The 12,696-nt window shown below is 38.6% G+C and overlaps 1 protein-coding gene across 1 annotated transcript; it reads right to left on the bottom strand.

The window, feature by feature from the left end:
• Positions 1-2,196: 2,196 nt before the first annotated feature.
• LOC127103851 (uncharacterized) lies at positions 2,197-7,937 on the bottom strand. Its single transcript, XM_051041092.1, has 4 exons — positions 7,428-7,937; positions 7,004-7,081; positions 3,865-3,934; positions 2,197-2,327 (listed from the first exon to the last, which is right to left on the bottom strand). Exons 1-4 carry the CDS (start codon positions 7,935-7,937, stop codon positions 2,197-2,199), a joined length of 789 nt encoding a protein of 262 aa, XP_050897049.1.
• Between the last annotated feature and the right edge of the window lie 4,759 nt (positions 7,938-12,696).

Here is a 12,696-nt window from a genome sequence, read left to right on the forward strand (position 1 = left end):
GGTTCAAGGCTTCAGAAAGAAATGATTGATGGTTCAAAATTTATTCTAACCCACCCAATCTCCTTGATGTTCTCCAGTCCTACGTTCAACTAGTTTGACTCCAGTGCTCATTTTCCAAAAGGGATTATGAATAGTAAAAGTGATGAATAATGAACCAACGGGGTTTTTGGAGTGACCGTCACCCACCTTTTGTTTTGTTTATAGCCATAAAAATTTGTTCTCGCTGAGGATTTTTTGCTTTTGTTTCCTCTTTTCTTATTCTTTTTTTATTTCCCTAATTTGTGTTGGACTAATTTAGATTTGCAATCAACGGGGATGCCTCAATTTTGCCGAAGTCACTCGTTTTCGAGTTTTTTTGACTTAACGGGCTTTCTTTATTTTTCTTTTATTTCCGATTTCTCGTTTTTTTTCCTTTGGTTGGAACAAATCGTGTGACATTTGTTTGCTTGATTTGAAGGGGTTGCGATTGCCTCGTTCTTGTTGGTGAGGGACAACCGTTTCAAATTTTTGGTTCCCGATCTCTCATGAGGGATAAGATATGGTTGATCCATAGATATGACACTCCCTTTTTGTCTTTTGAAATCTGAACACATGGTCAAATGAGTTGAATACTACCCTTCCCCAGGTTGAGATTGAGGGTTTTATGTATAGAAAGAAACTCCTACTTCTAAGCCGAAAAGAGTTGAATAGGGATTATCTTCCTTATAACTCCAGTGTTTTGGGATTTGAAAAAATGCCTTACATCTTCAGCAAGGTTTTATTCAAAAGCATACGTGCTGTGATTTCATTTTTTTTTTCAATTTCATCATTCTCCTTTTGATTTTTCTTAAATAAAAGTTTGATATCAATGAATAAAATATGAGTAGGCACGCATGGATTGATTCAAAACATGCACATTCATTTCAATGTCATTATTATTTGAAAACAAACGAGTTTTACAAGTGAATATTACAATGACAAACAAGAAAATTACACATGAAAAATGATTAGAGGACAAAATGATTGTCAGTGCTAAGAAGACACTCCCGGGCTTGATTGACTGTTGCAAAGAACGCTTCTGCAACCTGTGCGCTTACTTGAACAAGGGATTTCCATTCACCCATAAGTTCCCTCCTTGCAGTGTTAGGTGCCTTTGATCTATCACTTGGTGTACTCTAGCTTTGAAAGTGTTGTAGTCCTTGGTCGAGTGTCCTGCTGATCCGACATGATATCCACAATGCACGTTGGGGTCATACTCTAATGAGAATGGTTGTGGAGGAGGATTTAGAGGCTTGGGAATCACCATTGAGCTCTGAATTAGATACGGGAAGAGTTGATTGTATGACACATAAATCAGATCTAGATGTGCATTCCTTCGTTCCATATTAATCTGAGGTTTATGCTGATTCTAGGCTTGCTAATTTTGCAGAATCTGAGCCTGATGAGGCTATTGATACCCTGTTGGTTCCTGTTAGAGCGGAAGCTGTTGGTAATGAGCCGTAGCAATATAGTGGTAGCATGGCACGAGATCCACATGTGCTTGAAACTGAGATTGAACATTTTCCATGACAACACTTGTTTCTTCTTCTATCTTCGTCTTTAGGGACCCGGAGTGGGGTTTCTTTGCTCCCTTAGCCACGAAAATTGTGTTTTGGATTTTACCGATCTTCAAACAGTTCTCGGTCCGATCACCAATAAATGACCAGGTATGAGAAACCTGAGGAGGCGCTTCCAACCATCCTATTAAGATAAGGCCCTTAAAGGGTATTCATGAACATGCCTACCAGTTCCCTTTCCAGAAGAGGAGGTTGAACCTTGGCAACCAAGTCTCTCCATTGCTGGGCATACTCCTTGAATGATTCACCTGATTTCTAAGTGAGGCTCTAGAGTTGAGTCCGGTTGGGAGCCATGTCTGAATTATACTGATAATGTTTCAAGAATGATTTAACTAACTCCCTCCAAGTTTGTATATGCGTGCGTTCAAGCTGCATATACCATTCAAGTGAATCCCGCACTGAGGCTATCTTGAAAGAAGTGCATTAAAAGTTTCTCATCTTAAGAATGAGAAGCCATCTTCATGCAAAAGGACCAGATATGGGTTTTTCGACACCTAACCCCTTTGTATTTTTCGAAGACTTGGACCTTGAACTTAGCAGGAATCTTTACACCAGGCACTAGGCATATATCTCCAGTCTCCAACCCAAAGGCACTAGATCCTTAGATATCTTTTATCCTCTCCTCTAGAACACAAAGCTTTGTCTCCATTTCAGTAGTCGATGGTCCAAAGGCGTCATAAACTAAATTAGCTTTTGGAGTGAAGAAAGCATCGTGATAATCATCTATCTCAACTGACAAGCATGTTGAACGTATTACCAACATTTTGATACATGGGACCCCCCCTCAGGAGGTGGCCGAGTCACTATTTATGTACCAGTACCCCCTAGTGGATTCAGTGGAAGTGTTACAACAAAATTTGCAGTAACGACCCTCAGATTGGCCTATCGTACTTCTTCTTGACCTCTGGCTAAAGCTTGCATAACTTCTATAAGTTGACCCAAACCAGGCCCTCATAGTGAGCATATATTCCCTCATGGTATCCTGGTTCTTCTGACCGGAAAAATAACAAGTATACTATTTTGCCTTTATAGTAATAATGGGGAAAGTTCCCCGAATGTCGACCTCAAGGTATGCTAGTAAATATTGAGTTTTAATTATTGTTCAATTAAACAAAAACTTGTGTTGGGGGTTTTAGATTCAAATGTATAAAAATAATTGCAAATAAAATAAATAATGTTGAAAAGGGTTTTCAAGATAGAGTAATATGATAGGGAAGGTGTGTGATTTGTCCCTATAACAACTCTGAGTCACTATTGCATCAACAAATATCAATTAATTACTACCAGTTCTCAAGGGTGTTTTCTCCCAAGGCCTTGGTGAGAAAATATTTAATCATTCAACCCTAATCTCTATGTCCATAGAAAATTATCGGTGAAATTAAGCCTTATTATATCGAGAACAATTTGGTTCCTACAGGGTATCCCTAGTCCTAGGTAATAGCTACTATAGAATAATCTCATGAAAGCATTATCAATAGCGGTCCAACCTAATTGATAATCATATAACAATCTCAATTGTTCTGAAAGAGAAAGCATTAAGCACATCATAATATTAAAGTAATTATGAAAAACAATATTGGCATTGCAAATATAAACTCAAAATCATTACATATTCAAATCAAGGACACCCCCTAGCATTGAGGGATTTAACTACTCATAATATTCAAGAAAATTAAAATATAAATTGGAGACATTACAAGTATTCATATGAACTTTTATCTTCAATTACTTCCTCTCATGAAAAATCTCGTTCCTCCCAAAACCTTAATTTCTCTAATTCTGAATCGTGTGAATTCTTGCTCTCTAAAAGTTCCTTTTTCTTGTCTGAAAACTCCCCTTTTAATTGTCAAGTATTCTCTCTCCTCAAACAGATCCACAAAAGTCCATCACATCTGCCGCACAACTTACCAAAATGCCCCTCACTTAGGACTAACAATAGAAAAATCAAAATTGGACTTTTTTCACGCATGCCTGCTACGACCCGTAGCCAGTGGTACGGGTGGACGTAGCAGACCACTGTTTTAATGGTCTTGTCCCGGGTCCCCTACTACGGCTCGTAGTAGGTGCTACTGGTGGCCGTAGTAGGCCATTATTTTGGTGAATGTTTGTTTATGTGCCAGACCCCCCTACTACGGCCCGTAGCCGGTGCTACGGGTGGCTGTAATAGGTCCCTGTTTGGATTGTTTTACTTTGTGCATTTAGGGCTTCCTGCTACGACCCGTAGTAGGTGCTACGGGTGGCCGTAGCAGGCCTACTAGATCATAAAAACCTCTTTTTGATTCTGTTCGCTTCTCCTTGGTTTCTACATTCGACTGTGCTTGAGTACTGTGCTTGAGTACCTGAAACGCAGAAAAGACACATACCCAAAGCATAAAATGACACAAAAAATATAAATGACACTAGAAATGATGACACAATAAAATTAACTATTGGTGAAAGAAATAGACTCAATAGAACATTAATTAAGATAACGTAATACAAGTTACCTGGATTTTTGCCTAATAAGTGACAGAATACATAGCATAAACGGTGACTGATCACAACCCCAAACTTATCTTATTGCTTGTCCTCAAGCAATTTTTAAGACAATTTTTTTACCTCATGTCACCCCTAAAAATAGTTTAATATTCAACTTTTACCACAATACTGCTGAGATCTTTCCATATAGGAGTACTACTTCACTTGTTAGCATGTTTCACACACTCACCTAGAATCTCGAGGCTATAGTGTTTGCACTCATAATTTCATAGCATGTAATACCGACTCGTAAGCTTGAATGAATTCTCCTTTCATTTCACCTGCACAATACACACACTTTCAAGGTCTTTCAGGTTATAACGGGGTTTGGGTTAAGGTGGGATATGAAAGGGATAAAAATGGTTTTTGGGTTCAAAGTGAATGTCATTATTCTTTTCACTGTGTTTTTTCTAACATACCATTGACATTTTGTTTCTTTTCAACTCAGTTACTCAGTTCTTTTTGTTTTTGGTTTTGTTCCCAACTGAGTGTTTTTTCATTTGGTAAGTGTTTTTCTTTGGTCCATCAGATTTTCTCTTTTCTTTTCTCTTTCTTTTTTTCTTTTTTTTTCTGATGGTCATTTTTTTATTTTCTCCGCACTAACCTTACTTTCAGTTTCTTATGGGGCTACCCCAAACTTAGAATTAAACACAGCTTAAAGAACACAATAATTTCTCTGAACCGGGTAAGGAAGTGTTTGGGCCACAGGTTACATTAATGTGGTGATATATACAAACAAAGGGATACATGCTCAAATTGGGTGAACAAAGGGTATTAATTAATAAGGCTGGCTTGAAAGGCTCAGGGTTAAAAGAAAAAACTTTCCTCAGTGTGTGTACTAATGCAGTGAAATTCAAAGAGAACTTACACAAACTATGAGTGATAGAGACATTACTGAATTTTCTCTCATGATGAATCTTGTGTTTGGATTTTAATTCTCACCATGTTTGGTAGAGCTAACAAAATCTGTAATACCTCTAGTGTGATGCAGCTTCCCGCTTAAGTTGGAATGTACAAGGTTCCTCTGTTGGTCGAGCTCAAGAAAGTTGCGTCCGATCATCTTCAACAATATCAACATTTTCAGGGGTAATTTATCGGCGGTAACCAATCATCTATTATAACTAACTTTTGTCACTTATTCAAACACTGAAATCCAGCAAATGTATTACTTGAAAACACTTAATCAAAATAAACAATCAAAATAGTAAAAAAAAATAATAAGACAAAAACAATAATAAAAAGAAACTAGTAAACCTCCCACAAACCTGAACTAAACATTGGCCTCAATGTTTTAGAACAAGAAAGAGAGAGGGAGAGGTGACTTACAGTGCTCTTATTGAGGCGGTGGAGTAAAATGCAACATCAACTGTTGCATCATGGATTGCGTTTCCTCCAGCATGGCTCCTTGCCGAATCTGCTCAACTCTTTGTCGTGTTTACCCGGCTCTCAAGTCTCTGAGCTCCGCTTGCATCCACGTCCACTGATCCTAATTCATAGAGAATGATGTGGGACCTTGTTGGATTAGCTCTTGAGTTGGAGGTACAAACTGTGGCTGGTAAGGGTTTTGAATCCATTGTGTCACCTGCAACAAAATCATCCATATCATGGCCATCCTTCTCATCAGGGGAGGCACTAGAAGTAGGGGTTTTGAATCACTGATGCCTTGGCGGTTGCGGACCGTATTGAGGACTACCTATAAATTCAGACAAAAAATGTTTTATCGAAAAATCATCTGGCACATCGTCGGGCCTGTAGATGGGCAGTTTTAGGATGTTTCTGAGCTTCTCAATAGTTAATTCATGAATCTCATTAAAAAGGAGAAATTTGAGGGTACCAAAGTAGTATCTCACATTTCCAAGCCATTTTCTCTGCAGTTGAAAATCAAGTGTGCTAAAAAATTCAAGAGTAATGCGCTCAAAAATCGGCACTTCAAAATGCATAAACTCTAATAATCCTATTACATGAAACATTATATCAACCTCATATCTCAATCCTAAATCAGTTAGAGTTCGTTCACACATGTACCTGGATAACGTTATTTTTTGACGTACGAGCACTGAATACCTTTTGGCTTGCTCCTCGTCCTCGAAAACAATGTTGTGAGGGTTTGAGTTGTGGGTACTACGCTTTCTTATTCTGGATGATTCTGTGACATTGGTTCTTTTTGGAGGCATCTTGAAAAACTGTCAATTGAAAAGTTGAGCTTTAGAGAAATTTGTACCCGAAATAATATTGAGGAGGGGATTTTATGAACGTTTGATGAAGGGAGTTTGATGTTTTGAGTGGTTATATGGAGAAAGGTGGGAGTTTTAGGGGATGGCACCAATGGGGTTTTTGTGAGAAGTTGGAGAGAGAAGTGGAAAGAGGAGATGAAGATGGAAGGATTTGAATGAGAGAGAAAATATTAAGGTAATGACTTTGGGATATAATTGGTGGCTAATGGGATATGATGATATATGATGGAGGTTGATTGGGTAATGAATGGTGAGTAGGCCCATGGTGAAAGAAGATGGAGAGTTGAAATTCAAACTCTCTAAATTTCAGAAATCTTCATTTTCACCGTAGACCTGCTACGAGCCGTAGCCACTACTACAAGCGACCATAGTAGGCTTCTGACTTTTCACCACGTCCCAGTATGTTTCCTGCTACGGGAAGTAGCCGCTGCTATGGGCGCCTATTGTAGGCCTTTGTTTCAAACCAGCTTCTTGAGGGTTTGCCTGCTACGGGTCGTAGCATCTGCTACGGGCGCCCGTAGTAGGCCTATGTTTCCCAAGTTTCTGATCAAATTCTCTAGAGGTTCTGTTCTACCTGCTACGGGCGCCCGTAGTAGGCCTCTGGTACTTCCTCAAAAACTTATTTTTCTAACTGTGTGGTTTTTCTATTCCGGGTACCTTTCTCTGTATTGATTCTTCTTTAAGTGCATGTATCTCCTTCTGTCTCCCCGTGTTGAGAGACTGCACATCACATGACTAAGAAACAAATCAAATAACAAAAACAAAAAATCAGCAGTATGTAAAAGCACGGGTTGCCTCCCACGAAGCACTTCGTTTAACGTCGCATGGCTTGATGGTTCACCACACTATCCGTGTAGATGAGCATTCTTCACCAGGCCAGTTCCTTGTCCTTGGTGATACAACTTCACTCTCTTTCTTGCGGATTTTGGACTAGAAACATGATTTTTTTATTCGGAGTTGCTAATGGAGGTGATAGTATTTGAAAAGGCCTTCTTGAGTCTTTTTTTGATGTTGGTATGTTACTTTGGCTTTTCACATCTGTCCTGATCATGCCTACTTGATAGTGATTTTCTTTTTTTACCTTTAGCTTCCTGTCTTCACTAACATTCAAGGTTATTTCATCATCATAGACTTTTAAAGTTAGTGTGCCCTGGTCTATGTCGAAATTGCATCGACTTGTCCTCATGAATGGTCTACCAAGAATAATAGGCGGTTCTTCATCCTTAGGTATGTCTATGATCATAAAATCAATAGGAAAACTCAACTCTTCTATTGTCACCAGTACGTCTTCTGCTACTCCATATGCATTCTTTATGGAGTGGCGTGCAAACTTCAAATTTATCCTTGTATCCCTGACATTTCCAATACCAAGCCTTTGGTAGATTGACAATGGCATCAGACTCACACTGGCTCCAGAATCGATTAGTACCTTCTTGAAAGTTCTGTCTTTTATAGTGCATGGGACTGTGATCACTTCGGGATCCTTCTGCTTGCTTGGGATTCTCCTACCTGGAGATATTGCACTACAATTTTCATTCAAGGCTACCGACCCATCTTCTATTGGTTTCTTTTCGGCGATTACCTCTTTCATGAATTTTGTGTGCATGGGCATTTGCTCGAGTGCTTCAAAAAAAGGTATACGACTCTCTATCTTTTTTAACATTGTGATGAATTTCTCAAAGCCTGACTCTCTAGGTTCCTTCTTTTTTCCTCTATGAGGGTAGGGTAACTTAATCACAGGTTTAACCTCCTTTATATTTTTTCTTCAATTGGCTTTACCGGTGGTATAACTTCTTCATCTTTAGCATTTTTCTCACTTCTCATCGTGATAACATTAACATTCTCATGATTTCTTGGATTTTGTACTGTTTCACGAGGCAAGGAACCTTGTATTCGAGAACCTGCTATTTATTGTGCTATCTGACCCATCCGAACTTCAAGATTTTTGATAGAAGCGGTCGTGTTCCTGTGATTATTTCTTGTTTCCTCTTGGAACTGGGAATTTTGAGCTGCCATCTTTTCAATGGAAATTTCCCAATCAGCCTTTTTGGGTGCTTGTTGCTGATATTGTTGATGTTGTTGTGGGTACTGTTATTGTTGTTGGTACTACTGTGGTTGGTTCTGATATTGAATGGGACCCTGCTTTGGAACATTCCCTTGCTGATCTTTTCAGAAATTTTTTGGATGATTCTTCCACTCTGGGTTATAAGTGTTATAATAAAGGTTGTTCTGCTTTAGAACTTTTATCTCTTCAATTTGTTGCGCGGTTGCAACACAATATACAGTCAAATGAGGTCCTGCACAAATTTCACAATTCACATTCTGGACTGGCTAAATCTGAGATACCTGATGTGTACCAATATTCATAGCCTTTAGTTTCTTCTCTACTTCTGCAGTAATTGTGTCTTCTTTCCTTATTTTATTTGTTTCAAGCTTCATATCAATAGTTCCTTCGGGTTTGCTTGAACACCTATCATATAACTCCAAATGCTCATTTGCAACTATTGCCTCAATGATCTTTTTAATATATGTGGCTGTTGAAAAGTTTGATGAGCCACTGACTGCTTTATCAATCAATTGTTTTGTTTTCAGTCTAAGACCATTGACAAACATCTGCATTTGCTCCGTCTGATCCAAGTTGTGTGTAGAACAAGCAACAAGTATCCTCTTGAATCATTTGTATGAATCACCAAGTGATTCACCTTCTTTTTGTTTGAAGTTCATGATGTCGTATCTCTTCCAGAGGAAAACCGGAGCTGGAAAATACTCATTCAGAAAAGTGGTTTCCATTTGTTCCCAGGTGGTAATACTCCTAGCAGGTAATGAGTATAACCATTCTTCTGCATCTTCAGATAGGGTAAAAGGGAACATTCGTAGCTTCTTTGCCTCTTTAGTGTGCCCCTCTATCTTGAGAGTGGTGCTCATAGTCAGAAACCTTTGTAAATGCTTATTTGCATCTTCGTTGATTTTTCCCGAAAAAGGTGTCCTCTCAAGTTGATTAAGAGTGTTGGGATGCAGCTGAAAGTTTGGCACATTCACCGGTTGGTTCACAATTGTTAGCCTACCGCCCGATGCATTTGTCATCCCATAGTCACCTAACAGTCTTTCCGGTGGTGGTGGATTTTCACCCATCGTTTTGGCCTCTCTTTCCGACTCTGAATCTGGCTCTGAATGAACTGTTGATTATTCTTTGTTTGATTATAGTTTTGCTAATCTAGCTTGTCTGAGTCTTGCACGCAAAGTTCTTTTGATTTCTGCATTAAAAGGAAATTCAGCTGAGGTCTTACCTCGCTTAAAGATCAGACACAAATTAGTTGATAAAGGTCAAAATAAATTAAGTGATAGAAATAAAATTTTAGTTGCAGAGCAACAAAATTTCAATTGAACTAAATTTAAACTCTATATTTTGGCAATCCCCGACAACAACGCCAAAAACTTGATAAAAAAAATAGCACGTGTATTATTTTGTCTTTATAGTAACAATGGGGAAAGTTCCCCGAATGTCGATCTCAAGGACTTCTAGTAAATATTGAGTTTTAATTGTTGTTCAATTAAACAAAAACTTGTGTTGGGGGTTTTAGACTCAAATGTATAAAAGTAATTGCAAATAAAATAAATAATACTGAAAATGATTTTCAAGATAGAGTAATATGCTAGGGAAGATGTGTGATTTGTCCCTGTAACAACTCTGAGTCACTATTGCATCAACAAATATTAATTAATTACTACCAGTTCTCAAGAGTGTTTTCTCCCAAGGCCTTGGTGAGGAAACCTTTAATCACTCAGCCCTAATCTCTATGTCCATAGAAAATTACCGGTGAAATTAAGCCTTATTATATCGAGAACAATTTGGTTCCTACAGGGTATCCCTAGTCCTAGGTAATATCTACCGTAGAAAAATCTCACGAAAGCATTATCAACGATGGTCCAACCTAATTGATAATCATATAACAATCTCAATTGTTCCGAAAGAGAAATCATTAGGCACATCACAAGATTAAAGTAATTATGAAAAGTAATATTGTCATTACAAATATAAATTAAAAGTCCTTACATATTCAAATCAGGGACACCCCCTAGCATTGGGGGGTTTAGCTACTCATAATATTCAATCAAATAAAAATATAAAATGGAGACATTACAAGTATTCAGATGAAAAATACCGTTCCTCCCAAATTCTTGATTTCTCTAATTCTGAATCGTGTGAATTCTTGCTCTCTAAAATTTCCTTTTTCTTGTTTGAAAACTCCCCTTTTAATCACATTCGCCTTACAATTTACCATCACATTCCATCACATTCGCCTCACAATTTACCAAAATTTCCCCTCACTTAGGACTAACAACAGAAAAGTCAAAATTAGAATTTTTCCACGCATGCCTGCTATGGTCCGTAGCCGGTGCTACGGGTGGCCGTAGCAGGCCACTATTTTAATGGTCTTGTCCCAGGTGCCCTGCTACGGTCCGTAGCAGGTGCTACGGGTGGCCATATCAGGCCACTATTTTGGTGAATGTTTGCTTCTGTGCCAGACCCCTTCTACTACAGCCCGTAACTGGTGCTACGGGTGGCCGTAGTAGGTCCCTGTTTAGATTGTTTTACTCTATGCATTCAGGGCTTCCTACTATGGCTTGTAGTAGGTGATACGGGTGGCCGTAGCAGGCCTACTGGATCATGAAAACCTCTTTCTGATTATGTTTGCTTCTCCTTGGTTTCTACATTCGATCGTGCTTGAGTACCTTCTTGAACCTGAAATGCAGAAAAGACACTTACCAAAAGCGTAAAATGCGATAAAAAATAGAAATGACACTAGAAATGATGAAACAATAAAATTAACTATTGGTGAAAGAAATAGACTCAACAGAATATTATTAAGACAAAGTAATACAAGTTACCCGAATTTTCGTCGAATAAGTGACAAAATACATAACATATACGGTGACTGATCATCTGCTCTAGTTGGTCCATGAGTAGTTTCTGATTATTGAACGTGGTGCACGGATGTCGGGAAGTCAGCTTGACGGTAGCGGGTTTTGGACAAAGGCCAAACAACAGTGATTTCTCCTGACCTGGTCTGACAAAATGCAACATGATGCTTGAATGCATGCAAAAAGGTTTTTTATGTTCCCAAATGAATGCATATTCTGAATCAGTTTTTGATGATGTGATGACATGCAACATCATATATTTGAAGGTCTACAACATCTTGGATAGTCTGATCATGAAGCTCAAGGTAGGTGGCGGTTTAGTTTTCCTGCAAGAAAAACCCATGTCCCCTCACAGGTGAGTACTAAAGCTTTATGAAGATGCTCTAAGTCACAGATCTTGAGACGCAAATATCGTTATCTCCACAAAATGACTTATGGTCTAACGATACCCTCGGAAGGATCTACTCAATGTGAGGTCACCCTCAACTTCAAAAGCCACAGGTTTACTAAAGGTCCCTAGAGTCATGGATCCCGTTTGGAAGAATGGTTGTTAATGCAAAATGACTTACATGCCAACAAAACTTCAAAAGGAATCTACTATAGATGGGGTCTTCGTACCTTCCCATCAAGACAACTACATCTGACAGGTCAATATGAAGCTCCCAATCTATCTCAGGCGTTCTCTCCAAGTCTGGGCATTAGGCTTACCACTCAAGCACCAGAAACAAAACCCATAAGAGTAGAGAATATATATACATAATAGATAAGAGCAAGTAATATAAATATAAACATCTGAAGCAAAGTGATACAATTATAGTTAGGCTTGAATCGCTAAGGAAGCCCCCAACAGATACGCCAGTTGTCGAGCCACGAGAAATACATAGTCGCCACCAGATTTTATTTATTCCAAAGGAAAGGGAAAATAGCGATAAAACCCCAAAATAATGGTCTTCGCAACTAAGAGCAATTCAGGAGTTGGTTATGCAAGGGGAATGTATTATCACCCCTCACATCTGTTGTACTCAACGTGAATCACTTTTCTTGTTCTTTGTGCATATAGATGTTGTTATCTGATGGTTACTTGCTCTGATACTCCCAGGGTTTTTGTTTATGAATTTTTTTGGAGAGTTTGATCATTGGTACTTAGAGGGAAACAAGTATCTAACCATTGTCTTAGTAGGACCAACAATCGGAATGCTCAGAAGTTGAGAGGATAATGACATCCTAACCACTCTTTTTCTCTCTTAGGGAACCAATTGAACTCGTCTTATTTTTAAGTGTTTTGAATGGAAGTCAAGCATCAGGCTACAAGCTAGGTACGACCGACAACTCAAGTACTTGAGTGTTGTGCACAAGTACTTACACCCCACTTTTACCTTCCAGTTTATTGAGAAAATGTTTTGAAAATGCATTTGATGTTGGATCAA

Source organism: Lathyrus oleraceus, chromosome 7, assembly GCF_024323335.1.
Source record: "Lathyrus oleraceus cultivar Zhongwan6 chromosome 7, CAAS_Psat_ZW6_1.0, whole genome shotgun sequence".
Lineage (NCBI taxonomy): Eukaryota > Viridiplantae > Streptophyta > Magnoliopsida > Fabales > Fabaceae > Lathyrus > Lathyrus oleraceus.

What these genes read in the sequence shown, in the direction of transcription:
- LOC127103851 (XM_051041092.1), bottom strand. Translation starts at nt 7,937, where the DNA reads ATGAAAGAGGTAATCGCCGAAAAGAAACCAATAGAAGATGGGTCGGTA. An exon ending in GTGAAGACAGGAAGCTAAAG is followed by an intron (nt 7,082 to 7,427) that starts GTAAAAAAAGAA and finishes TTTGTTTCTTAG; the next exon opens with TCATGTGATGTGCAGTCTCT. An exon ending in GCGAACAGAATCAAAAAGAG is followed by an intron (nt 2,328 to 3,864) that starts GTTTTTATGATC and finishes CATGCTTGTCAG; the next exon opens with TTGAGATAGATGATTATCAC.